Here is a 27,806-nt window from a genome sequence, read left to right on the forward strand (position 1 = left end):
CTGATACTTTACTCTCAATCCTATCCACAAGGTCATTAATAAAGAGATTAAAAAGTATCAGTCCTTGCAAAGATCCCTACAGTACCCCACTGCTGACTATAGCCCATTTAGAAAACGTACCATTTACGACTACTCTTTTTTCCTGTCTTTTAGCCAATTCCTTACCCATCTGTATACAGTTCCGAGTAATACATAATTCACTTCAAATTGTAGTTAGGTGTAACTACACACCTCTGAAAAAGGAATCAAGTCTTTGCCTTGTCTCTTAAGTATATAAATAAATGCACTTGTGAGCATGTTGTACGTACAAGTCGTAGATTCCCCGGGGGATGGAACGGAAACTGTTAAATGATATGAGCCTGATGGTATGTTTAGGAGGGAGTGACTAGTGAGTGCACTTTAAGAGGCAGTGTGTGACCCATATATAAGCTCTCACTCAATTGTCATTCAGGGTGCACCGTCTCATCTCTGCTGGGCTCTTTACCAAACCTCACTCATCATGGATGATATTTACAAGGCAGCGGTATGTGAGAATATTCTTATTTCCAAAACAATAATGAAAATTTTAATAAAAGCATGAGTTTCTGCTACTGACAAATATTGATTCATTATCATTTTACTATAAGGTATAAAGTCTTTTTTATGTCCATTAGATAAATATTTCTTTAACACATATAAAAATGTACTAGAGTAGAGTTTTTCATTGATTTTTATTTATCTATTAACCATGATGTCATAACATATTTCTTTGCAATTCTTACATAGGACTTTATTAGTATTATTAATAATACTAAAATTATTATTTAGTATTACCTATTTCAAAGAATTGTCCCATTTAATTAACAAAGCAGCAACATGCCAAATATAACTCCAATCATGATAGTATATACTTTATGAATACACTCTGTGAATATTATAAGTGGTATACTAAGTATTCTCACTTCAGTGTCATAATATACTGATTAGGACACAGTATTCCTTCTAGCAATATTGTAAGAATGAATGTATTTGCTGTTACAACATATCATTAGTAACCTTGCCCTTTCCCTATTGTAAGCTAGCTGGTATTATAAGAATAGGTCATGCACTTTATAAGATAATGACGTCAGTTTCTGTATCATTATATGCCTCAATGTGTTATTTATGAGCAGTCACTTTCAGGGCAAAAAGACATGGTAAACTGTCATTATGTTCAAGGACAGTAAATATGCTAAGCTGTATCATTGATATGGAGGACGGGTAAGACTGGAAAATTATAGCTCCACATACAATGTCTATGAGGTGGAGTAGATCAATGACATTCTGGAATGTAAATGATCTCAGTCTGGTGGCTCCTTTATTCTTTAATTCTGTGCTGTATAAATGTAAATGACAAATAATCTGTCACTCTATACAGAAGGCCAGGGTGGCGGTGACTGAAAAGCCCATACATAAATGTGACGCCCTAGCAGCAGTCGGACTGCTCGGCAGACACTTTGATGAAAAACAAAAAGGTTTTTTACGGGGGAGAATATTTGTGACGCCACCTGCGGTGTGCGGTAATAAGGAATACCGCCGCTGCTGTATGGGAGTGCCGGGGCTGATGGTGTTGGGGCAGCCTGGTGGTGATTCCCTCCGCAGGTAGGGGCCCCGGGACTCAGGGTAGGGAATAGGTAGGAACAGCCTATATTGATATAGGGCCGGCAGGGCGCTGGGGAGCCAGGGTACTCACTCAGGTGTGATGACGCATTCAGTGGACACAGACTCTGAGGTAAACAAAGTCTCTTGGTACTGCTGCACTCGGTGACTGCACGTGCGGTGGTCCCTTTCAGTGATTCTGTGGTGGACTGGAGCCTTCCTCCATACACTGTATACTGTGTGTGTCCCTGGCCCCGTTGGCTTGAAACCTTCGGGTCCCGTCCCTCTTTTTAATTGGGACCTGCTCTTAGCAGCTGGCACGTGGGATTTTCTGTGACTGCTCTGTGTGGGAAGTCCTATCCCTCCGCTGTGCTGACGCCGCTAATCTCTGAGCCGTCAAGTACAGGCCACTGTCTGCGACCCAGCCAGGCTCTCCTCAGGGAGCTCTTAATCACCAGGTCCTCTCTCTTTTTCAGTTACTACCAACTGTCTAACTGACTCCTCCCACCAGCCTGTCTGACTCATAGGTGGGCGGTTCCTTTCCCAGCTGGAACCACGCCCCTGGTGTGCCTGACAAGTGTAGTGTTTGGGTGACTAGGATTTGTGCTGTTAGTACAGAATCACTGTTGCGGACCCCGGAACCAAGGAGGGTGGGCCCTGCACCAAGGATAGAGAATAGTGCAGTTCCCTGTGACACCCTGGACTAGTCCAGGGGCGTCACATTCCCCCTTGGTTAAACGTAGCTCGTCCCCGAGCTACAGTGCACCCAGAGTGTTTATTTTTATCTGCAAAAAGTGAACATTTTAATAAGAAAAACATATCTATCCATCCCACGCAGGGGAGGCACTTGAACCCAACGTTTCGCTTTCCCAATCCTTCATCCCACCCCCAAAGTTCCAAAAGGAGGCAAGCCACCGCTCCTGTTGGTGGCCAGACCTGGGCCATATGTCTCCCAGGTCTCTCCTCCACCTGTGTCTTCTCCTGTAGGTGGGGATGCAGTCCGTGGCTATGAATGGGAAATAACCATTTACAATAGCACCAGTTCGTGCTGGCTACCACCAGTCCTGTAGCCAAAGGTCCATTTTCAATAAAACTTATCATTGGTCGTCAATCAGGTCATGAATCCAGGTAATTAAAATAAAATCAACATTCTTCTTATCAACACTCTATATCAACATGTCTTACATGACTATCTTTAGCATGGAAAATAGTAGAATTAAAAGCATGGAAAATACTAAACATTTTTAAATTTACTCTATATTTAGACTATTTACATTAGGGTAGAGTAGCCGGGTTCCGCTACCATTCCTCATCTCTGAACCTATGTGGGGGCTGACCAAAGTTCACACGGGTGGACCTTCTCAGCTCCTGGCTTCCCTCTAACCCTTGTACTGTGGTGTTTGCTACTACCTGTTCCCCACTACTGGTGCTAGGTGTTGTAGGTGGTAATCTACGTGTTCGTGGTGCTGGTATGGGTACTTCTCTAGGTGCAATGATTTCAGGCCTCCTTGGTTCTGGTTCTTCCGCGGGTTGCGGGAATGTGAGTACAGGCACAATCACTGCTCCATTGTACATAGGCCAATCTTCCGGGAAGTCACCTAGGATGGTGTGGATCACTCTCTTCTTTTTCTCAGTCACTTGAGGTTGGGGCTGTTCTTCCTTCTGGATGTTCAGGGGTTCAGGGCACTTTTTCAAGTGGTCACGGGAAATTACAGCTGTGGTTCTTCCTTGGTCCTTGCTGACAAGACAGGTCTTCTGGTTGTTGAAATTGGAAGGCTGGACCACATATGGCTCTCTTTCCCACTGGTCGTCCAGTTTATGCATCTTTCTTTTTCTTTTTAAGACCACTTCTCCTGGTGAAAATGGAGGGGCTTGGGCTTGCTTGTTAAAGCTTCTTTCTTGCTTTTCCCTACTTTGGTCCAGATTCTCCTCGACATACTCTTGAATTTGCCTGTATTGAGCTCTACGCTTGGTATCCCAATCTGCATTTGGGGAATAAACTTCAGGCATCTCAACTTCCATCTCCAGATCCACTGGCAGTCTCCCAGGTCTAGCCCTCATGAGATAAGCGGGTGTGCATTTAGTGGAACTCACAGGAATACTATTGTACATGTCCACAAGATCTGGCAATTTTTCAGGCCACTCGTTCCGCTCCTCAAGGGGTAGAGTTTTCAGCAGGTTGATGACTACATAGTTCATCTTCTCACACATCCCATTTGTTTGTGCGTGGTAGGGGGCAGTGCGTATCTTCTTACACCCATACAATTTACAAAATTCCTGGAAGATTTCTGCTTCAAAAGCGGGACCTTGATCTGTTAGGACGTGATCTGGGTAACCGTGGGGTCTGCAGAAATGTGCCTGGAAAGCCTTCGCCGCAGTGCTGGCAGTTAGATCTTTGACAGGTACCACCACCAGGAATCTTGAATAGTGATCTACTATGGTGAGTGCATAGGTGTACCCATTCCTGCTTGGTGTGAGCTTGACGTGGTCTAAGGCAACGAGTTCTAGAGGCTGGGTAGTTACTATTGGTTGCAATGGCGCTCGCTGACTGGTGCTATCTTTTCTCCTTAATGTACATGGACCACAGTTCCTGCACCAAGCTTCTATGGTATCTCTCATCCCAGTCCAATAAAAGCGACTTCTCAGCAACATTTCCAACTTCTTCCAACCAAAGTGCCCAGCTCTATCATGATAGGCCTCCAACACCACTGGTGCATATGCTGTGGGTATTACTATCTGGCATATTCTCTCATGCGTTTTTGGATTAATGAGACTTCTGCACAACTTGCCTCCATGGAAACACAGACGACTTCTTTCTTTCCACAATTTCTTAGCTTCTTCTGGAGCATCTGGTTCAAGGTGTGAATCAGCCTCGGATATCAATGCCTTTATCAATCTGATTGCAGGGTCATTATCTTGGGCTTCTTGCCAACCATGGTGGGGCAATGGGTTGAAAGTCGCCTCTTGCTGATCACTATAATATCGGGGTTTCACTCTATCAGTAGGGCGATGGAAAGCAGGTATCTCAATCTCCTCCAGGTCATCTTCATGCCTCCCATCATCACACAACTGGGGCATCCTGGATAACGCATCAGCGTTAGCGTTCTTGCGACCAGCCCTGTACTTTATAGTGAAATCGTAATTTGCCAGTCGTGCTACCCACCGCTGCTTCAAAGCTCCAAGCTTCGCCGTGTCCAGGTGTGTCAACGGGTTATTGTCTGTATATACGGTGAATTTTGCAGAAGCCAGGTAATGCTTAAACTTCTCTGTCACTGCCCAAACAAGTGCTAAGAACTCCAGCTTGAAAGAACTATAGTTCTCAGGATTTCTTTCTGTTGGACGGAGTTTCCTGCTGGCGTATGCAATCACCTTTTCCTTGCCATCCTGTACCTGGGATAGAACAGCTCCCAGCCCCACGTTGCTGGCATCAGTGTACAGCACAAATGGGAGGTTATAGTCAGGATATGCCAGAATCTCATCTCCTGTCAAAGCTGACTTCATCCACTTGAAGGACTTCTCCTGCTCCTCACCCCATGTGAATGGAGAGCCAGAAGTCTTGCCGTGCTTTCTTTGTCCGACTAGGAGATCTTGTAAGGGGGATGCCATCTTGGTATAGCCTTTCACGAACCTCCGGTAGTACCCCATCAATCCCAGGAATTGGCGCACCTCTTTGATGTTCTGAGGCCTGGGCCAGTTCTGGATAGCTGTGATTTTCTCAGGGTCCGGAGCCACACCTTCGGCACTTACCACATGCCCCAGGTATTGGACTTTGGGCTTCAGCAGGTGACATTTGGAGGGTTTTAGTTTCATCCCGTACCTGGAAAGGGCTTCAAATACTTCTGCCAGATGTCCCAGATGCTCCTCATAGGTCTTGGAATATACAATTACGTCGTCCAGGTACAGCAGGACAGTCTCGAAGTTGCAATGGCCTAAACAGCTCTCCATGAGTCGTTGAAACGTACCAGGTGCATTGCACAGCCCGAATGGCATGCTGTTAAATTCACATAATCCCATCGGGGTGGCAAAGGCGGTCTTCTCGCGATCCTCCTCAGCAACGGACACTTGCCAATAACCACTAGTGAGGTCAAGGGTAGAGAAGTAATTTGCAGATCTTAATGCAGTCAAGGACTCTTCAATTCTGGGCAGTGGATAGGCATCCTTATGTGTGATGTTGTTAATTCTCCTATAGTCCACGCACATCCTCATAGTGCCGTCTTTCTTCTTCACTAGGACTAGCGGGGCTGCCCAGGGGCTGCAACTATCACGGATGACCCCAGCCTCCTTCATACTTCTCAGCATGTCTTTGGCACACTGGTAGTGAGCAGGTGGTATGGGCCTATACCTTTCCTTTATAGGTGGATGAATGCCTGTGGGTATATGATGCTGAACCCCTTTCACCCTCCCAAAGTCTAATGGGTGTTTACTAAACACTTGCTCATACTCCTGAACCACCCTGTAGACCCCTTGTTTTTGATGTAGTGGAGTGGAGTCAGTACCTACATGTAACTCTTGACACCACTGTTCTTGCTGAATCTGGGAACTGTCTGTGGCTGACTGATCTGGTGTGGCTGAGGACTTTACTGTCTGGATGAAATTCTCACTCACAGTGTACAATTTGGCTATGGTAGCATACCTGGGCAGTCTAACCTCTTCCTCCCCGCAATTCAACACTCGCACGGGCACTCTCCCCTTACGGACATCGACTACCCCTCTGGCTGTCAGTACTGTAGACCAGTGCTCTGAAGGTAGGGCCTCTACCACTGCCTGGTAATTCTGTCCACGGGAGCCTACAGCTGCCCTGCACCATATCATCATCTCACTCCGTGGGGGCACTACCACAGGAGCTGCATCCATTACCCGTACACCGCCAATTTCCCCACCAGACAAATTTACCTGTTGCCTCTGCTGGAGGTCTCGAATCTCTCTTTGCAGGACCCTCTGGCGTCCCGTTCCTGCAGTTTCAGAGAGCTGTTGGAGAAGAAACAATACTTCCCCCATACAATTCTCAATAACATTAGTCCCCAAAATCATCTTAGGGTTCCGGTCACTAGGGTCATTCTGCACTACTATGAGTCCTTGGCGTGCTAACTCCACCCTGCCCACCTTGATGGTTACCTCCTTGAACCCGAGTTGTGTTACTGGTAAACCATTTACAGCATAAATGGTGAGGTCATTGTCCGGTGGGGCGAGTTCCTCAGTTGACCAGAATTTGGTATACAGTACTTGGGGTATAGTTGTTACCTGGGAGCCGGTATCAAGAAGTGCTGAAGTCGGAATCCCATCCAAGGTGATGGAAACGATGGTCCTTCCTCCAACATACCGCTCCCGCCAGTCTGCTGGGCCTTGTTGATTTAGTCCTGGGGAGTGGCCCTTGGCCCCAGGGGTGGCCCGTTTAAAGGACAATAACGGGCGTAGTGACCAGTCTTGTTGCACCTATAACAAACAAGGTTTTCATACCGGTCACGGTTCCTTCCTCTGTATGTCGAGGTCCTCCCTCTCATCCAAGGGACGTCATCTGGGCAGTTAGCAAGCTGGATCTTCTCCGCCGGCTTGGTCTTGGGCTTGAGCTGCATTGCCTCTAGGATCCTTGCAACATCACTGCTCAGCTGCTGCACCTGTAAAGACAAATCACTGGTATCGCCTGCAGGCGCTGCTGGGGTCTTTGGCTCTGGCAGTGCTCTAACAGGAGGTGGCACATGTAGAGGAGAAGTGCCGGCTTGCCAGGACGTAGCAGGAGAATCAGTTGGCTCTGGGGTTTGCAAAGCCTTGATGGCTCGGTCTTTTAAAACAGCAAAGTCCATTGCAGGATATTCCAGAGTCCACAGCCGTAGCTGCTTGCGGTCCTCCACTGACCCCAGGCCTTGCAGAAACTGTTCAACAAGCACCTTGTTTCCTTCAGCTTCACTGATGGGAATGGTTAGTTTGAGAGTCCGTAGCGCTGATTGCAGCCTCAGAGCATAGTCTCTAATGCTTTCTTGTGGGCGCTGCTTGCAGTTGTAAAACTTTATCCGGAGTTCTGCCTCAGTGCGGTTTTCAAAGGAAAGTCGCAGACGTTCAAAAATGGCAGTTACTGAGGCCCGGTCCTGATCTGTCCAGGTCTCCGCCTCCAGCTCTGCAGCGCCTGATAACTGGCCGAGTAGTACAGACGCTTGCTGCCGGTCATTCATCCCAAACATATCCAGGAGTGTGCGGATTTTTCTTTTGAATCCTTGCAGAGTGTCAGGGGAACCATCATATTGTGGTAGCCAGGTAGCGCCTGGCACATACGGTAAAGTCATTGGCATTATCTGCGCGGTCGCTCGTGCGTCCATGTCACCTTGATCTTGAGGGGGAACTGCCGCTGCGCTCGCTTCACCCGGCGCCGACATCTTTCTATGCCCCCTTGGTTTTCAGCAGCAAGATGGCGGCAACTGAATTTTTTTTTTTTTTATTCACTTTGGGCTCAACAGTTTTGGAGAAGGCGCACGTCACCCAGGTTAGTGGGTCCAGTCCAATCCTGTTCGTGACGCCAAAAATCAATGTGTGACGCCCTAGCAGCAGTCGGACTGCTCGGCAGACACTTTGATGAAAAACAAAAAGGTTTTTTACGGGGGAGAATATTTGTGACGCCACCTGCGGTGTGCGGTAATAAGGAATACCGCCGCTGCTGTATGGGAGTGCCGGGGCTGATGGTGTTGGGGCAGCCTGGTGGTGATTCCCTCCGCAGGTAGGGGCCCCGGGACTCAGGGTAGGGAATAGGTAGGAACAGCCTATATTGATATAGGGCCGGCAGGGCGCTGGGGAGCCAGGGTACTCACTCAGGTGTGATGACGCATTCAGTGGACACAGACTCTGAGGTAAACAAAGTCTCTTGGTACTGCTGCACTCGGTGACTGCACGTGCGGTGGTCCCTTTCAGTGATTCTGTGGTGGACTGGAGCCTTCCTCCATACACTGTATACTGTGTGTGTCCCTGGCCCCGTTGGCTTGAAACCTTCGGGTCCCGTCCCTCTTTTTAATTGGGACCTGCTCTTAGCAGCTGGCACGTGGGATTTTCTGTGACTGCTCTGTGTGGGAAGTCCTATCCCTCCGCTGTGCTGACGCCGCTAATCTCTGAGCCGTCAAGTACAGGCCACTGTCTGCGACCCAGCCAGGCTCTCCTCAGGGAGCTCTTAATCACCAGGTCCTCTCTCTTTTTCAGTTACTACCAACTGTCTAACTGACTCCTCCCACCAGCCTGTCTGACTCATAGGTGGGCGGTTCCTTTCCCAGCTGGAACCACGCCCCTGGTGTGCCTGACAAGTGTAGTGTTTGGGTGACTAGGATTTGTGCTGTTAGTACAGAATCACTGTTGCGGACCCCGGAACCAAGGAGGGTGGGCCCTGCACCAAGGATAGAGAATAGTGCAGTTCCCTGTGACACCCTGGACTAGTCCAGGGGCGTCACATAAACACACAGATAAAAGCATGCAAGGCACTTAGGGGTGCTTCACACACAGCAAGATCGCTGCCGAGATCGCTGCTGAGTCACGCTTTTTGTGACGCAGCAGTGACCTCATTAGCGATCTCGCTGTGTGTGACACTGAGCAGCGATCTGGCCCCTGCTGCGAGATCGCTGCTCGTTACACACAGCCCTGGTTCGTTTTCTTCAAAGGTGCTCTCCCGCTGTGACACACAGATCGCTGTGTGTGACAGCGAGAGAGCGACAAATGAAGCGAGCAGGGAGCAGAAGCCGGCGTCTGGCAGCTGCGGAAAGCTGTAACCAAGATAAACATCGGGTAACCAAGTTGGTTACCCGATATTTACCTTAGTTACCAGCCTCCGCCGCTCTCACGCTGCCTGTGCTGCCGGCTCCGGCTCTCTGCACATGTAGCTGCTGTACACATCGGGTTAATTAACCCAATGTGTACTGTAGCTAGGAGAGCAAGGAGCCAGCGCTCAGTGTGCGCGGCTCCCTGCTCCCTGCACACACAGCTAAGCGGTGTGCGCTGGTAACTAATGTAAACATCGGGTAACCATACCCGATGTTTACCTTAGTTACCAGTGTCCGCAGCTTCCAGACGCCGGCTCCGTGCAAGCGCAGCGTCGCTTGCACGTCGCTGCTGGCTGGGGGCTGGTCACTGGTCGCTGGTGAGATCTGCCTGTTTGACAGCTCACCAGCGACCATGTAGCGATGCAGCAGCGATCCTGACCAGGTCAGATCGCTGGTCAGATCGCTGCTGCATCGCTAAAGTGTGAAGGTACCCTTTAACAGGGCATTGACCTTCAAATCTGTCTCTGGCTGTGACTTGCACAGAACACAAGTGTGGAGAGCCGCACAAGCAGATTGTATCTGGAAGACAATCCTCTTGGGCTAAGTTCACATGTACATAATCGTCCATTAGCAAAAAAAGTTCTGCAAACACAATTTTCCTGTCTGTTTTGAATAGATTTTTACAGGATCAGTTTTCTTTAACATGGGAGTGTATGGAAAACGGATTGATATTTGTCTTCCATTTGAAACTGATCCAGTAAGGAAAAAAAAGGATCTGACAAATGAAAGAAAAACAGATGGCTAAATAGTACCGTAATCCGTTAACCCATCCGTTTTACATCGACTCATATGTTTAAAAAAGTGTATCCTATTTTTTCAAAAAAGTTGTGTTTGCACACGTTTTTGCCAATGGGTTGCTGCTGGATCCATTGTAACAGATGATTACTGGACATGTGAACTCAGCCTAATATGAAACGTTGGCCTCTATTCAAGCAGAAATCCGTGTAGGACCTAGTAGAAGCAGAGTTTTGGCATCAAGTATCTATATCATTGAAGAAAGACAATTTAAACAAGGATATCCATACAATGCCTATAAAAGGTTAAATTACTCTGGGCTTCAGCTCACACAATTTATAGACTATACACTGCAAAGTGCTGTCTACCAGCAGGAATGTAATCACTAATGATTGTTAAAGAGCAAGTGACAGGCAGGAGGTCTCCACATGTCACCTTGTATTTGTCTGTTTCAGCTGGATGACAGACATTACACAGACTGACAAACTGCTTCTGTATAATGGGAGCTTTCATTAATTTTATCCCCTGCCTATACCTTTTTTTAAAGGATTACTCCTATGCTGCGGATTAATACATAATCCACCACCTTTGGCATGAGTCTATTACAAGTATGGAGCTCAGGACCTTTCTGTACGGAAGAGGTGCCAAATTCTGCACAACTCCCAAATAAAAAAAATGGGGAGAGGAATGCATGCAAGGCCACTTATCCATTATATATAACAAGAGGAGGGTTCCCGTATTAGAGATTTATGCGTACAATGTATATATGCCAGAAATACCTACAGTACAATATATAAGACAGCAAAACATCGCATTTTTTAATTGGGGTGCTGGTTTTCTGCATATTTTGCACAGCAAAACCTATTGGACAAATTATATTTTATTCCAATGGTTAATACATTTTTAGTGTAAGAAGCAAGAAACAGAATGAGCCCATTTCCCCCATATAAACTAGGGAGAATTGCACTATGTACTAGCAAGCGCAACACATTCTTAAACATTGCACCTTAAAGTTTGGTGTATGCATATGACATTTTAGTAAAGCTGGAAAATAAATAAAAATGAAAAAAAAATGAATTTACCATCTATAAAAAAACCAATGGGTTTAATAAATGACTTATTAATATGTATAACGATATGTGAGTTTGGTGATGGATGTTTCCGAGAGGTACATTTCTTTCAAATTCAGGCCAAGAAGCATATAAATATCTCAGCTATGTATAGTAACTAAGCTTGAACAATGGAACAATGGGCTATCATCCATGTGCAGCTGTTTTATTTGAGGTGTCAAGCTGGTGCATTGATACAGGGGTGGTCTTGACTTTTAATAGAGCATATTGCTTGAATACATTTTCAATGCTTTTCATCTAATCCCAAATCTCTTGGCACATTCTTTTTTAATCACTAAATTTTACAAGTTAGTATTTCTTACAGGTTTAATGATCCATGTCTGTACAGAACTGAGCACAAAACACTTTAAATTTTATTATTAGTATTATTATTATTAATAATAATAATAATAATAATAATAATAATAATAATAATGTATATAGCGCCAACTTTGTGACAAAGTATTATTTTACGAACAGCTCCATACAACTTTTATATTTTGAAGAGTTGTAAAATGTAACACACAACAGTCTATGGGGCCATACCAAACCTAATTATGCAGTATTTATTTTCCTATAAATTAAAGAGTTGTCCTCTACTTTAAAATTGATGGTCTATTCTTAGGATGGGCCATCTATGTCTGATTGACCGGGGTCTGTTCTCGGAGCACATGATGGCTGCAGGCACCCGGAAATGATCAGTTCCCAGAGCTGCCCTGTCAAATGATAGCTGCCGTAGACGAGTATTGTACATTCACCTCCTATTCAAATCAATAGGAGTTAGATCTGCACTACTCAGCCACGGCCACTCTCAGAAGACGGGCGGCTCTGGAACTGAGCATTTCCGACTGCCTGCTGCCACTACCGGCACCAGGAACAGTTGATCAGCGAGATCAGCGATCACACATTGATGAAGAAGAGGCCATCAATGTAAAAATAGTGGATAACCTCTTTAATGAAAAATTGTTTGCCCACCATTTGTCCTCAAATAATGAAGTGTTCTTCAGTAGAAGCAATGTTTTTAAACATAAGTGCCATATGAGAAAGCAAAGACCAAGAGCGCTGGACCTCACCATAAAAGTAAATCGCACGTACCCCGATACATAATAGCAAAAGACAATAAGAAAATAGGGGTACTACCGTGCTGGTACATAAGGAATTAATACCACATTTGTGAAAAAACTGCTTTTATTGATACAAAAGTGCACAACAATAAATGCATGTGGTAGTAAACACAAGTGATAAAAGGTATATAGTAAATGGAGTAAAAAGGACCAATTGCAGAGGCAGAATGGAGGAAAAAGAGTCCCACATGAGGAAGATAAACTCCCCCCAGTATAATTCTTAGGATCCAAAGAAGAATGTAAATAGTAGGGAAAAAGTAATCCCACTAAAAACTCTCATCAATGTAGATTAAAAGAAGCAAGTAAGAAGTGTGTATGATATGCTGTATAATGTGCAAAAAGTCAATCACAGGGCCACATATTAAATAAAGCCACCAATGGTATTAAAGTGACAAAGTGCAAGACAATATGTCATGTAAAAAACAACATTGGTGGTAAAGTGGCCCTGGAGACCTACCTGCTTGTAGCATACACACAGAAAAGGGGGGAGACTATCAACTACACATGTGGGACCGGTCCCGACACGTGTTTCGCGTGTGCTGCTTCGGTCTCGGGGGAGTTTATCTTCCTCATGTGGGACACTTTTTCCTCCATTCTGCCTCTGCAATTGGTACTTTGCTCCATTTACTATATACATTTTATCAATTGTGCTTACTACCACATGCATTTATTGTTGTGCACTTTTGTATCAATAAAAGCAATTTTTTCACAAATGTGGTATTAATTCCTTATGTACCAGCACGGTAGTACCCCTATTTTCCTATTGTCTTTTCATAAGCGCCATATGGTGGCACCTGGAGTGCCTCTTGCTGCATAGCACAGAGACCTAGGGTGCACCATATACATTTTGTATATGCATGAGACTCAAGTGTGAATTTGCATACCGCATTATTTCTTTAACAACAGCAAACATGATTATTATAATCCTGATTGTTCCATGAAAAGTTTGAAAAATATGTTAATCTTCCTCACTAGTTATACATGATACAAATGATCAAAAAACATATGATATGATATACTAAGAATGTAAACTAATTTTCCCATGATAATACTCTTTTAAATGTACACCAGTAAATCCTTCAGCACATTGGCCCTGATTCATGATTTGTGGAGTTTTTTCTGAGCCACTTTTTCGTTTTTTTATCTTAAGGTATTGGCTGAACATTTTGCTCCTAATTCATCAAAACAATGCACATGGGATCAGGATTTTTTTTTGTTTTCTCTTTCTACAGAGAAGGCCATTTGTATGGATACACCAAATTAAAATGGGAATGGTTGGTGATATCAACTTTCTGTTTGTGGTCATTACTTTATGGGAGAGGGGAAACTTTTCAAGATGGGTGGTGACCATGGTGGCCATTTTGAAGTTGGCCATTTTGGATGCAACTTTATTTTTCCAATGGGAAGAGGGTCATGTAACACATCAAACTTATTGAGAATTTCACAAGAAAAACAATGTGCTTGGTTTTAACATAACTTTATTTGTTCATTAGATATTACCAACCATTCCCATTTTATTTAGGTGTATCCATATAAATGGCCCACCCTTTACAACAAATTCTTAAAGCAACAATTGGCATGTTTTGCAAAATGTCACAAAAATTATTCAAAAAATATTTAGGTTTTGAATAAAATCTCTCCATTGGGATATCTGAAGTACATCTGTGTCAAATTTTACAACTTTTTGAAAAGTCATAAATGATGAATCAGGCAAAAACATTTGGAAATGTTAAACTGGAACCTCACCCACAGTGGCAAACAAACAAAAAACACACATAGATGAACCCATATAATATAGGCATAAAAAAAGTGCAAATAGGAAAGGGAAAAATGAATGTGGTGCAAACAAAAGAAGGGGAAAAATTACAAAAAAACTCCCCAAAAATCAGGCAAAAAATGTAAAAATGAATCAGGCTCTATCAATTAAACTTATTATTATGTGATTCTACCTATATTATGTTCTGTTTATTAGTATTATGTGACTCCAAAAGAAAAAAATGTTAAAATGTTATTGTAAAGGTTAACCTCAAGCATATACTAAACAATTAAGAATACTAAACAATTAAGGAGAGAAATCTGTGCGTTAAGTACTTTACCTCTATGACTACATAAGGTAAGGTAAATGTTGAGCTAAATTTGGTTCACGTTTCAGTATGTGGAGCAGATAAAGGGCCTAAGGTTAAATACCATTGTAGCTGAGCTTCTTGTAACAATCAAATGTTTTATCTTTCTCTCGCCTAGCGCTGAATGTCGAAGCTCGGAATAGGACACATGCAGGGAGGGTTAGGTTACTTTAAACTAGTAACAAGCATATGGCTACATTTCTTAGACAGTGTCTGCGTGTCAAGGCATCTGCATAGAAGGATAGGACAATAAAATCGGTGCCTTGCAGCTGATATTTCTTATCTGAAAAGTGATGACACATGGGACTCACATTTCACTCTCAAACGCTATTGTTATGATCAATTATCTCCTAAGTAGCAGCAGAAACTCAGATGACAGATAAAGAAAACATGGTTGTTTTCCTGCACACTTTATCAATTTACCTTCAAAAGTGGTCTTCAAGCCTTAGGGGAACACGGCCATATAGGCAGTACAGGGAAAGACATTAAGGCATTTTGGTGTAGGTATGGTAATTTAAAATGTATTTAATACCCAATAAAGTGTAAAAGGACAATTTACAAAAGAGCCGTATTTTATATATTTATTATGTTTATGTAACATTATCTATGTTCTTTGTTGTAGGTTGAGCAGCTAACAGAAGAACAAAAAAATGGTAAATTCCTTGGAATACTAACTCAATTTGTAAATATATGTGATACATTGTAATTAAAATACACAAAAAGCAATAAGTACTAAAATCAGCTGTTTCGGAATTAAAAAAAAATATTTAGCCAATAATGTGTAATCAGTAAGACTGAATCAAATAATGTGCAAATCAATTTTTTGTGCAAATCACAAGAATGGAATGAAGTTCATTGGCAATATGGGAATATACCCAATTCTCAACTCAGTTTAAAAAAACAAATAATCGTTAGAGGATTAGTTTTATTGTTTTATTGCTTATAAGTTACTTCGTTCAAGTCTTTGTGCCTATATATATATATATATATATATATATATATATATATATATATATAAAAGTGTGTATATATATATATTGACAAGCAAAAGGCTAGTAAAGTTTTGCAGTTATATATCACCATCCTCTTCAGCTTCAAACTTGAGACTACCTTCATTTTATAGATATCATCTTGGCTATCTCATACATGCTTTAGACTTGCAACTATAAACAACAACTTTGAACATGTATCCATGTTCAAAAAAGAAGTGACAATAAAATAATTAAAATTGATTTTTATTGAAATATAATTTTAAAATCACACAAAATATGCAATAAAAAACAGCAAGAAAAAGGTGCAAGATGATGAATATAGTACAAAGGGTCATGGACTGAAAGTCATATTTAATTATACCATAGGAACTCCATATATACACATTTCATAGGAGTTTTTAAATAAATAGATAATGGCCACCTATATTAAATCTATATAGCCAAATAATATCCGGCAAAAATTGTCTCAACAAGAGGTTTTCTCACCACCAAATAAAGTGCCAAAGTGCTGGAGTAGAGGGAGTAAGAAAGCCAACAAATAGATATACTAAAATAAACTTATAAATAATTAGGTGTTAATATTAGATTCAAGCAATAATTTAAGCGGCCATCTTATAAAATACAACACTCCCCACCATGGCTACATACAAACATGTGAGCACAAGTCCAGAGGAAAAAATGTTAAAGACAATATATTTACCAAGATAAATAGGTGGTATGGTAGACAGTCCACGGCCCCTCACTCCGACACGTGTTTCGCCCTGTTGCTTTATCAAGGAGCGCTCCTTGATAAAGCAACAGGGCGAAACATGTGTCGGAGTGAGGGGCCGTGGACTGTCTACTATACCACCTATTTATCTTGGTAAATATATTGTCTTTAACATTTTTTCCTCAGGACTTGTGTTCACATGTTTGTATGTAGCCATGGTGGGGAGTGTTGTATTTTATAAGATGGCCGCTTAAATTATTGCTTGAATCTAATATTAACACCTGATTATTTATAAGTTTATTTTAGTATATCTATTTGTTGGCTTTCTTACTCCCTCTACCCCAGCACTTTGGCACTTTATTTGGTGGTGAGAAAACCTCTTGTTGAGACAATTTTTGCCGGATATTATTTGGCTATATAGATTTAATATAGGTGGCCATTATCTATTTATTTAAAAACTCCTATGAAATGTGTATATATATGGAGTTCCTATGGTATAATTAAATATGACTTTCAGTCCATGACCCTTTGTACTATATTCATCATCTTGCACCTTTTTCTTGCTGTTTTTTATTGCATATTTTGTGTGATTTTAAAATTATATTTCAATAAAAATCAATTTTAATTCATTTATTGTCACTTCTTTTTTGAACATGGATACATGTTCAAAGTTGTTGTTTACATTGCATTGAAGTGCTACTTTATTCAGGACTAAATGTTGAGAAGACTTGCAACTATGTAGCATATGATTAGCTATGTAGATTCTTGTCATGTCACTGGATTGTAACTGTTTTGCTACTGGTGGTGCTTGTATACTACAAATTACAACCTGTTCTTAGATTCCCTAATAGTTCAGTGTGTCATTAGGTTGGTTCTAAGTGAAAGATCACTGGTTAAAATTGAGGCACATCTATGAAGAAGATTTGCCAAGAAAAGAGAAACAGCATCATCCATCATCCAGCTCATGGATGGTGGTCTCTTGGGAAAGAAAATTGCCAAACTGCATCATGTGAGTACCATGACAGGTGGAAGAATATGAAATGAAGTCAAGCGGTGGACGTCCATAAAATATCAGAGTCAACAAGTCGGCTCATCACAAAGTCTATCAGCTCTGGTGCAACAAACATGGCAGTGGAGGTGACTTATATGCTTCATAATAGTGAGATCATAGACATCAATTGAAGCAACGTGTGATGCACATTACACAAGTCTGGAATGGTGGCCCGAAAAAGGTGAAGAAATCTTGACTTCAATATCATCATAAGAAGTGTTGACTTGAGTTTTCAAAAAGTACACAAAGTAGACAGTAGAAGATTGGAAACAAGTGATTTGTAAGGAAGCCTGATGATATTGGGTTGTTTCACAGCTAAAGGTGTTGAATACTTGACCATGATCGATGGTGGTCTCAATGCTGAGCTACATATGAGTGTCCTACAATACGAGTTACTTTGTACACTTGAGTGCTATGGAAATGAAAAGGACAACATAGTGTTCCAAGTACATGACAATGACTCAAAGTATATCTCGAGATTGGCAACAAAATCGTCCAATGACAATGAAGTAGAGGTTCTAAATTGGCCCCCATAGTGCTCATACATTAACCCAATTGGACAGTTGTAGGTAGAGTTGAAGAAAAAGCTGTATACATACTCAAGTGAGTTGACAAGTATGCACAAACATTGGGAATGTGTAGAAGAGACTTGAGATCAGATTTCAGTTGAAACATTCTTGAACCTGATCGAGAGCAAGCCAAGAAAGATTCAGACAGTGTTGAAAGCCAAAGGTGGATTTACAAATTTCAGGCTCAAAGCTGTAGTGGATGATCAAATATGGAGGCTGAAAGTCAAAAGTTGAAAAAATGTTCAAACTTTTGCTCATTATATATAGAATATAGGCTATGTGCGCACATTGCATTTTTTTCCGCGGAAATGCTGCGTTTTGAACTGCAGCGTTTTCAGTGCCAAATTGCATGCGTTCGGCTTCCCCAGCAAAGTCTATGAGAAAGCCAAAAAATCAATGCACATGTATTTGTAAATGCAGCATTTTGGATGCCCAAAATCGCTGCGGAAAAAAAGCAGCATGTCACTTCTTTTGTGCGTTGTAGCTGCGTTCTCCACCCATTGAAATCAATGATGTGGGTCAAAACGCAACCAAAATGCACTTGGACTGCATTTTTGTTGCGTTCTGCATGCTGTTTTGACAAGCAAAATGCAGGTCTTCAATGTCGGTCAATCTCTGTCTGTGGATGTCAGTGAATCTCCCTCTGTCTGTCGGTCGGTCGGTCTCTTTCTCTGTCAGTTGGTCGCTCTGTCTGTCTCTCTCTCTGTCCGTCGGTCGGTCTCTCCCCCTTTCTCATACTCACCGATCCCCGATCACCAGCACGGCGCTCCACGGCTGTCACACTGCTCCGGCGGCTTTTCCTCTTTTGAAAATGGCGGCCGCTCATTATACCCCTCCAGGTCCGACATAATCCACACGAGGTCCCGCGACGCTCTCAGCTCTGCTACATGAAGCTGACAAGAGCAGTCACAGACCAGACCGCTCTCTGTCAGCTACATGCAGCAACTGAAGTGAGCCGCGCGAACAGCGATGAAGTCACAGGTGAGTTGCGGTCTCGGGTGGAGGACTCCAGCTGGCCGCGGGTAACCTGAGTGACGACAGCACTAATCGCGGGAGATTAGTGGTCACCGATGAGTCCTTCACGGGTGACCTCTAATCAGGACGCCACACACAGACAGAGCCGCGGTATGACAATGAAGTCGGGTGAAGTTCACCCGAGTTCCCTCTCATCGCGCGACTCTGTCTGTGTGTGCTGTCAGCTGGCATGTAGCAGAGCTGAATTGCCGGGAGAATGCACTGTCAAAAATGCATCCAAAACGCATACAAAATGCATGGAAAAAGCATCCAAAATGCATGCTTTGTGGATGCATTTTTTTTCACAAACGCAGTGTCCAGTCTGCCAGAGGGTGCGTTTTTTTCTGCACTGCAGAGAACGCAACGTGCGCACATACCCATAGACATAGAAATATGTATATAAATATAAATATATATATATATATATATATATATGCATATATATATATATATATATATATATATATATATATATATATATATAATTATGCAATATATTTGCCAAAATATTTCTTAATCTGTGCTGCCTCTTATTTTGGCAACAATAGTGCATAACAATATAAGTTAGTGGTCATTATATTAACTAATATTGCACAATTTTTTTTCCCCTAGAATTTAGAGCAGCCTTTGACATTTTTGTACAAGACGCAGAAGATGGTTGTATCAGCACAAAAGAGCTGGGAAAAGTCATGAGAATGCTCGGTCAGAGTCCCACTCCTGAGGAGCTGCAAGAAATGATAGATGAGGTGGATGAAGATGGTCAGTTTTACCCTATGCTGGATTATATATTTATTTATTAATTATTTTTTTTTATAAAAACAAAAATGGTATGAGCACTTATTTTTTCTTTTAATTTATCATAACAATTCTCTACTATAGGAAGTGGTACTGTAGACTTTGATGAGTTCTTGGTTATGATGGTCCGATGTATGAAAGATGATAGCAAAGGAAAATCAGAAGAGGAATTAGCGGACATTTTCCGAATATTTGACAAGTAAGTGATAAAATGTAAAAACATTCAACATTAGATGAATTAAAATACCACCTTTTTAATTTCCTACATGATTACACAGGGCTAAGCAAGTTGCATATTACATTAACTTTTCATAATAGTATAGACTATCACTCATATTGCTATTGTAATATCCAGTTGTGTTTTCTAATGTAAAAGTATTATTTTTATGACATTACAAGAACTGTATGCCAGTCAATTTAGACAACGTCTTTTCTAATACTAAGTCTGAAAATGAAAAGGACCATTGGATAGGATAAATAGCTGAAGATGATATTACATGAGATGGTATGAGTAGGAATAGGCAAAACATATTATAATTAAAAATAAGTAAATTAAATTAAAAATATTTGCTATATTAAGTTATCCATATTGGAGAATTTATTTTAAGCGTCGGTATTTTATCTGTTACACAAACATTCTTCACAGAAATGCTGATGGATACATTGACCTGGAAGAGTTAAAGACCATGTTAGAAGCAACAGGTGAAACCATCACAGAAGATGACATCGAGGAACTCATGAGAGACGGGGATAAAAATAATGATGACCGAATTGATTATGATGGTGAGTTTATACCATATTTTTTCAGACTAAAAGAAGCAGCAGACCATAAGACTCACCTGGGTTTTAGAGGAGGGAAAAAAAGGAAAAACATATTGAAGCAAAAAATTGTGGTCATGATGTACTGTTTTGGGAGAATCTGTTGCTGACACTATTATTGGAGATCCAGGGGCCCTTTTTGATGTATATGGCACTCATCCTGGTAGATATGCAGCCCACCCTGGCATATATGTGGCCCATCCTTGTGTAAGTGTCCCCCATCCTGGTATATATGCCTCCCATCCTGGTATATATGTCCCCCTTCCTAGTATATATCTTACTCATTCTGGTATATATGTTCTCCATCCTGGTATATATGTCCCCCATCCTGGTATATATGTCCTCAAATCCTGGGCCCATTCTGGTAAATATTTCCCTCATCCTGGGCCAATCCTGGTATATATGTTCATCATCATAGTATATATGTTCCCTTTCCTGGTATATATGTCCCACATCCTGGGACTATCTTCCTAGTATATATGTCCCCCATGCAGGTATAAATTTTCCACATTCTGTTATATATGTCTCCCATCATGGGCCCATTCTGGAATATATGGCTCCTGTTATGCCCTTTTTTTAACACACACAAAAAATCATTCTACTCACCTCTCCTCTACTTCTCCATCGTGCAGTGTCATCTTATTATGCTGGCAACTGATTGCGGTGTGCATCACCGCCATGTGCCCCTAGTCACAGGTGCTGATGTCAGCTTCCGGCCAAGCAGATGCTAGTCCAAAATCAATATGTTCTGCTCCTCACACCCATAGTCCTGCTAACCTTTCGGCACCAGTGATAGTAAAAATCTTCACAATCATTTGCTATTTCTGATCTTGGTACCAAGATGTGGGGGATTATGAGTGTGGGGAGCAGTGAATATTAATTTCCCTTTAATGTCAGACACATGTGATTGCCCCACTCCTGCTGCCACTTACTTCCTACAGTGGCAACCTTACTCTTGCCTCCTATGACCCCGCCCCTCCATAACAAGTCAGATACATTTGCACTATAACAAGCAATCACATTTTCCTCCAAAATAAGGGGGGGATATGTATCTTGTAGTCTGAAAAATACTGAAGTTGATTTTGAGGGCTGTATCTTTAACAAGTAATGGCCGCTTTACACGCTACGATTTATCTGACGATCTCATTAGCGATGTGACACGCCCAGATCGTAGTTACGATTAGCCGAGATTGCACATAGGTCGTTTATTAGCGGTAACACGTAACGATCTCAATAAATGACACTACATCGTTCAGCGATATATTGTTTGAGCAAGGCGGTCGTTTTGATGTTTTTCGTCGTTGGCAGGGTGTCAAACGTACCAAAATGTCTGCTGCAATCCAAATGACGAACAATATTTTGAAAATGAACGACGTGTTAGCGATCAGCGATTTTCAACCTATTTGCGATCGTTCGGAGTCGCACATAGGTGTCACACGCAATGACGTCGCTAATGATGCCGGATGTGCGTCACGGAAACCGTGACCCCGCCGACATATCGTCAGATAAATTGTAGCGTGTAACGCCGGCTTAACTGTTATTTTGGCATCTTTTTGCTGGCATGAATGTAGAATTAAAAGTATTCACTTTGATTTGTTTTTTTTCTAAACCACAAAACCATAATGAAAGTGTTACATTTCTTGATGTTGAGGCAGTTTACTACGACTAAAAAGCTAAAAGATGCAGGTTTGACTAAAGTTCACCCAAATACCCTATTCCCCTTATGTTACACACACATTTAAAGTTGGTGGAAGCCACTAAATAAACTTTGGGGGGCATTCCCATATCACCTCTGTGATCTACATCTCACATTTCCGATTAAGTCTTCCTATAGATTGAAAGAGTGGATCGTCATGCACTCATCATAGCACTATCGTTTGACTTCTACAAGAGATAAATTAATGACTTTCTTACAAAAAAAAACAGCAACACAAATGCATGGTCACCTTATCTCTCGAAAACTGCTCCCAGCCACAACTAATGTCTAAACTTGTTCCCCAGAAATAGCTGAATCCACATTTTGCTAGAACATTTACACAAAAACGCAGCTGTATTAGTCCCTTTTTACATAATTGGAACATTCTCACTAACAAAAACATGTAGACTTTGTAAAAATTATATATTTTTAATTTCTTAAGTATACTTTTTTAAATTAATTTTGTTAGAGAAAAAAGTTAGTGATCAAAGTGAAAAAGTTTTTATAAACTCAACCAAAAGCCTATAGCTTACTAATACATCTTGCTTACTACTGGAAAATGTTTGACAGATCAGATTCAACTATCCCATTTTTAGGATTGGTAGTTCCTCAGCTAGTTTCTGACTCTGTAGTGTAAACAGTCCCCTTACCTATGAGATGATATAAATGATAAAAAAATTACTTGGACATAAAAGTCTCATTCAAATGCAGAACACTAATAATGCGCTAAAGAGAACACATTGCTTTTGGTCAATGCAATAACTAAGCAGAAGCAGGGAAAAGGATAAGTGGTGCTTCATCAGAATCCAAGGAACACAGGTGCCAGGAACAAGTGGCTGGAACCACTCCTTAGCAGTCATGAAAGATGAAAGAAAATTCCAGCACCATGCGTCTCTTCATTAAAATCATCAATATTTTATTTCCATGTCAAGATTAAAAAAATTCATGTGGGGACGCAGCCCCTAAATGCTGACTTGTTTCGAACAAAGTTCATAATCATAGGCCTATGATTAAGAACTTTGTTCGAAACGCATCAGCGTTTAGGGGCTGTGTCCCCACATGAATTTTTTAATCTTGACATGGAAATAAAATATTGAAGATTTTAATGAAGAGACGCATGGTGCTGGAATTTTCTTTCCTCTTTCATGATTGCTTTTGGTCACTTTCTCTGTATAAAATTACAGGAAATGTTAATAATTGAGTCACATTGCTTGCAAGTATGAATCACCACCCATATATTATGATTGGTCAAAAATAGTCTGGCAGAAGAAATATTTGACTTGCCGTATTCTTCATCGATTTCAAGCCAAAACATAGAGGGATTATGTAACATGAATGAGCAGAAAAGAAACTGATGTGTGGTACTGTCCCACAAGGAAGGTCACAATTTCTGGCACACAAGTTCTGGTAGTGCCATAAGCTTGATGGTGTCTTGTGAATTATGGCAAAATTGCACGCTGACCTTTCTCTGCTTTTACTAAGTGTCTTTCCATGCAGTTTATTTGCTGCATCATACCCAGTACCCAGCTTATCAGGCTTACAATTGATTAACTAAGCTTCACAAATTCTCCAGACACTCCATGTGGCCTCAGCCACATACTCCTACCTTTGTATGTCATATCTCACTTTATCATCCAAAGCACTTTAAGTCCCGAAACACACTTCCGTTAAAAACACGCACGAGACACGTATTTACACGTGTTGCGTGTGGTAAGTACGTGTCTCGGGTACGTGTGGTCCACATGTGTTCTACGTGTGCTATCCGCGATAGCACATGTAGAACCGGTAATTTGCATACTCACGTGGTCCGCGCTGCTGTCCGTTGTGCTGATCTTCGGTCTCCAGCCCTGCCGTATCCCCACTGCTGCTGCTGCCGGCTGCAGTGAAGTGAATATTAAATGAGCATAATGAGCGGCGGTCGGCAGCAAGTGGCAGCAGCGGCAGAGACAGGAGGGCTGGAGAAGGTGAGTAAATGTTTTGTTTTTTTTTCACTGACTCGTGTGTTTTCTCCGGCGCGTGTCACATGGGACCGCATCCACACTACATCCGTGTTGTACAGGTGCGGGCCGTGTGACACCCGTGCTGCCGGAGAAAACGTGGACATGTCAGCGTGTAGAAAAACGCACACACATACAAAAGCACACGGACACACGTTCCATGTGGTTTTACGTGTGTGTGCCTGCTACAATAGGGTAGCATTGCTGAAGGTGTCTCCATGCCGCCGGTACGTGCAAAAAATGGCAAACACGTACCGGCGGCACGGATGTGTGTTGGAGGCCTAAAGGATTGTCCACTACTTTGACAACCCCATTTTCATTCTCAATGTTTGCACCGGTAAAATAAAACAGCTTGTACTCACCTACTGTGCCAATGCCATTCCATTGGTGTCAACTCATTTGAGGTTGTTACATCATCAGAGCCCCACACCCAATCTGCACTGGCTTCCCTCTTCCCACCCTCTGACCTATCAAACATCAAAAGGAAGTAAGAGTGCAACCGCAGCTCGACATCCTCTTGATGTTTGATCTGTCCGAAGTCAGGGAGATTGAAGGCAGCGCACATTGGGTGTAGGGCTCTCATGATGTAACACGCTCAAATGAGCCCCAGGAGAGCAATTCCCAATACCACTGGAATGGCATTGGTAGAGGAGAGTATAAGATTTTTTATTTTAATGGGGGCAAACATGGGGAACGAGAAATGCTTTCCCAAGTTGTGGACCTTTAAGGCATCTCTTGATCACCTGTGACATTGCTATTCAGTGCATTGATATACAGTCAGTATGCGATGTTCAGCACAATATATAACCATATCTATAACTATAACTTATAGGCAAATGTGCAATAAAATGAAGACCACAGACACTTCAATTTTCAATAACATAAATAACATTCTGAGTTCCTAGCCCCTACCTTGGGATTATCCATACTAATATACTGAGAGATTAGGCTCAATATTCTCTTCACAGAGGCAGGTGGAAAGATGGAGAGGTATTAAGGTTTAACAGGCTACCCAGGATTGTAGAAGAAACATGTCTGCTTTTTCGAAAACTGAAGTTGTCCATGTGTTGTGCGTGTCATTGCAATACAGCTCCATTAACTCTTAGGCTAGGTTCACACAGGGCGTCTTTGGTAAGTTTTTTTCCTGACCAAAACCTGATCTTGTAGCAGGAAACCTCCTTTCAGTCATCTGTGTTTTTGGTGGGTTTTTTAGTGACGTTTTTGGTGCGTTTTTTTCTACAAAATGGGTTGTATCAATGAAAGAATTGGAAGAGCCGGGTAGAGTCCCAGAACTGTCGCATATAATGTATGCGGCAATTCTGGGCGGCTGATGACTGATATTGTTAGGCTGGGGGGCTCCCCATAACGTGGGGCTTCCCATCCTGAGAATACCAGCCTTTAGCCGTATGGCTTTATCTGGCTGGTATTAAAATGGGGGGGACCGCACGCTTTTTTTTTTTAATTATTTATTTATTTATTTTACTGCACAATATAGACACGCCCACCGGCTGCTGTGATTGGGTGCAGTGAGACAGCTGTCATTCAGCGTGGGGGCGTGTCTGACTGCAACCAATCACAGGCGCCTGTGGGCGTGGAAGCAGGGAATACGAGATTGATTAACACTAGAACTACTGGACTTGTGACACCTATATAGAAATACATGGTGCAAAGTAGTCAAAATGACTACCTCAGTAGTTGTAGTGTTAATGGGCGGCCGACATTTTCAAAATAGTAAAAGCCGCCAAGGTTTTTATAACAGCCGGGCAGCGCCACGCCGGAGATTGGGGATCGGTAAGTATGAGAGAGAGCTGCTCACTTCAGTCACTCAGGGGATTAGCGGTCACCGGTGAGTCCTTCACGGGTGACTGCTAATCAGTACGCGGCACACAGACAGAGCCGTGGCATGACAATGAAGTCGGATGAAGTTCACCCGAGTTCATTCTCATCGCGTAACTGTGTGCTGTCAGCCGACATGTATCAACGACATTTTACATCACACACACGTACACATACACGCACATTTTACACGCATACATGGACATTTTACATGCACACACGGATAGCATACGCCATCACACGGATGACAAATGTACTGGAGAAACACCCATAAAAAACGGACCACGCACCCGAAAAACGGACCGTGTCACATGTACGTTTTTTATACGGAAGTGTGTTTTCGGCCAAAAGGATTGTTTCCACCTAATGTAGAGACAGAGATTCTGATTCCAGTGATGTGTCACTTATTGGTTTGCTTGCTGTAATTTTGATACAATCACTGTTTTATTAGCAGGAGATTATCACTAGAGGACTTGTAAACCTGCTGGCATATAGTTTTACATAGTAATTAGCTTTGTACAGACATGCACCATCACTGATTGGCAGCTTTCTGCCAATCAGTGATGTCGGCGGGGTTATACAGAGCTCAGCATTCAGAGAACCGGTAGATATGCAGCAGATAAAAGAGTGATTTTCTAAAAATGAGAACATATCACCAAGTCAGTCATATATGGTTGCAATCAGTCTCTGTCCCTCTATTATGCTGCTCATACGGGGTAACAAAAACCTGCTGACGGATTCTCTTTAGCCATGAGCATTAGGGTATGCTCACACGAGCATATAAATCTCGCATTGCACTCGGCCCCATGTTAGACAATGCTACAGCTCAGATCAGCGATTATTTTCTTAGCCCTAAACGGACTGAGGAAAAAATCGTGCATGCTGCCATTTTCTGCGAGAGCCATATCACTTGCAACCATTCGGGTGCAAGAGAAACATCGGACTGCACTCAGATGTTATCCCAGTGCAGTGGGATAAACGCTGACAAGGGAGGAGATGGGGGATTAACGCCTCCCTTTCCTCCGCAGCACCAGCCCTCAGCTTTGCAGTGACCCGATCGCAAGATCGGGTCACAGTCGCACGACACTCGGCTCACGCTCACAGCAGAGCCTGAGTCGGGGGTCATTAGCATATCGCATCCGTTGCTCTTGCATCGGATGCCATATTCTAATTAATGTGTCTGCAGCCTTATGGTAGCACTTGGATCATATTGAACTGCACTGCATATAACATGTCAGATGACAAATTGTGATAACAAATATTTTATCTAGCACAACATTACTTCACTATTACTGTTGAATGCAAAACCAGATAAAAGTCAAGTAAGCACATTTCTTGTCAGGTTTTCTATTTGTACTCATAATTACCATACTTCTAAAATCATGGTGTAACGATGAACACAACTTAGTTGCCATGCAACCATTTGTTCCCTTTGTATCTCTGTAAGTTGTTTTGCTTCATATCAGCTATACACTGGAAAGGGAAAAAAAATGGCAAACAAGTGTAAAAAAGCCTGAGTGTGGGTGCATGTTACATACCAGAAACACCAACACAAAGAGTATCTTTACATTATTTTCATGGTATGAATATACTCAGATAATGTCATATGTTCAAGCATAACCGGAGCTTTTTATTTTACAGCACATTTGTTTCCGTAATTCATTTCCCTTGTAATGTTCTGTCTTACAGAATTCCTGGAATTTATGAAAGGAGTGGAATAAACTGAAGAAAGTATTTCACCATTCTAATAGTTATTTTCTTTAATAAATAATTTAATAAAAATGTCCAAATATTGAAAACGTTACTTCATTAAAACATGAGTATTCTTTC

General features: G+C 42.1%; 1 protein-coding gene across 1 annotated transcript; it reads left to right on the forward strand.

Annotated features, from left to right (window-relative positions):
• The first annotated feature begins 450 nt into the window (after nucleotides 1-450).
• LOC142295276 (troponin C, slow skeletal and cardiac muscles-like) lies at nucleotides 451-27,806 on the forward strand. Its single transcript, XM_075338383.1, has 6 exons — nucleotides 451-523; nucleotides 15,121-15,151; nucleotides 19,446-19,592; nucleotides 19,713-19,827; nucleotides 20,275-20,411; nucleotides 27,666-27,806. Exons 1-6 carry the CDS (start codon nucleotides 500-502, stop codon nucleotides 27,695-27,697), a joined length of 486 nt encoding a protein of 161 aa, XP_075194498.1. The 5' UTR covers nucleotides 451-499; the 3' UTR covers nucleotides 27,698-27,806.

Source organism: Anomaloglossus baeobatrachus, chromosome 3 (assembly GCF_048569485.1).
Source record: "Anomaloglossus baeobatrachus isolate aAnoBae1 chromosome 3, aAnoBae1.hap1, whole genome shotgun sequence".
Lineage (NCBI taxonomy): Eukaryota > Metazoa > Chordata > Amphibia > Anura > Aromobatidae > Anomaloglossus > Anomaloglossus baeobatrachus.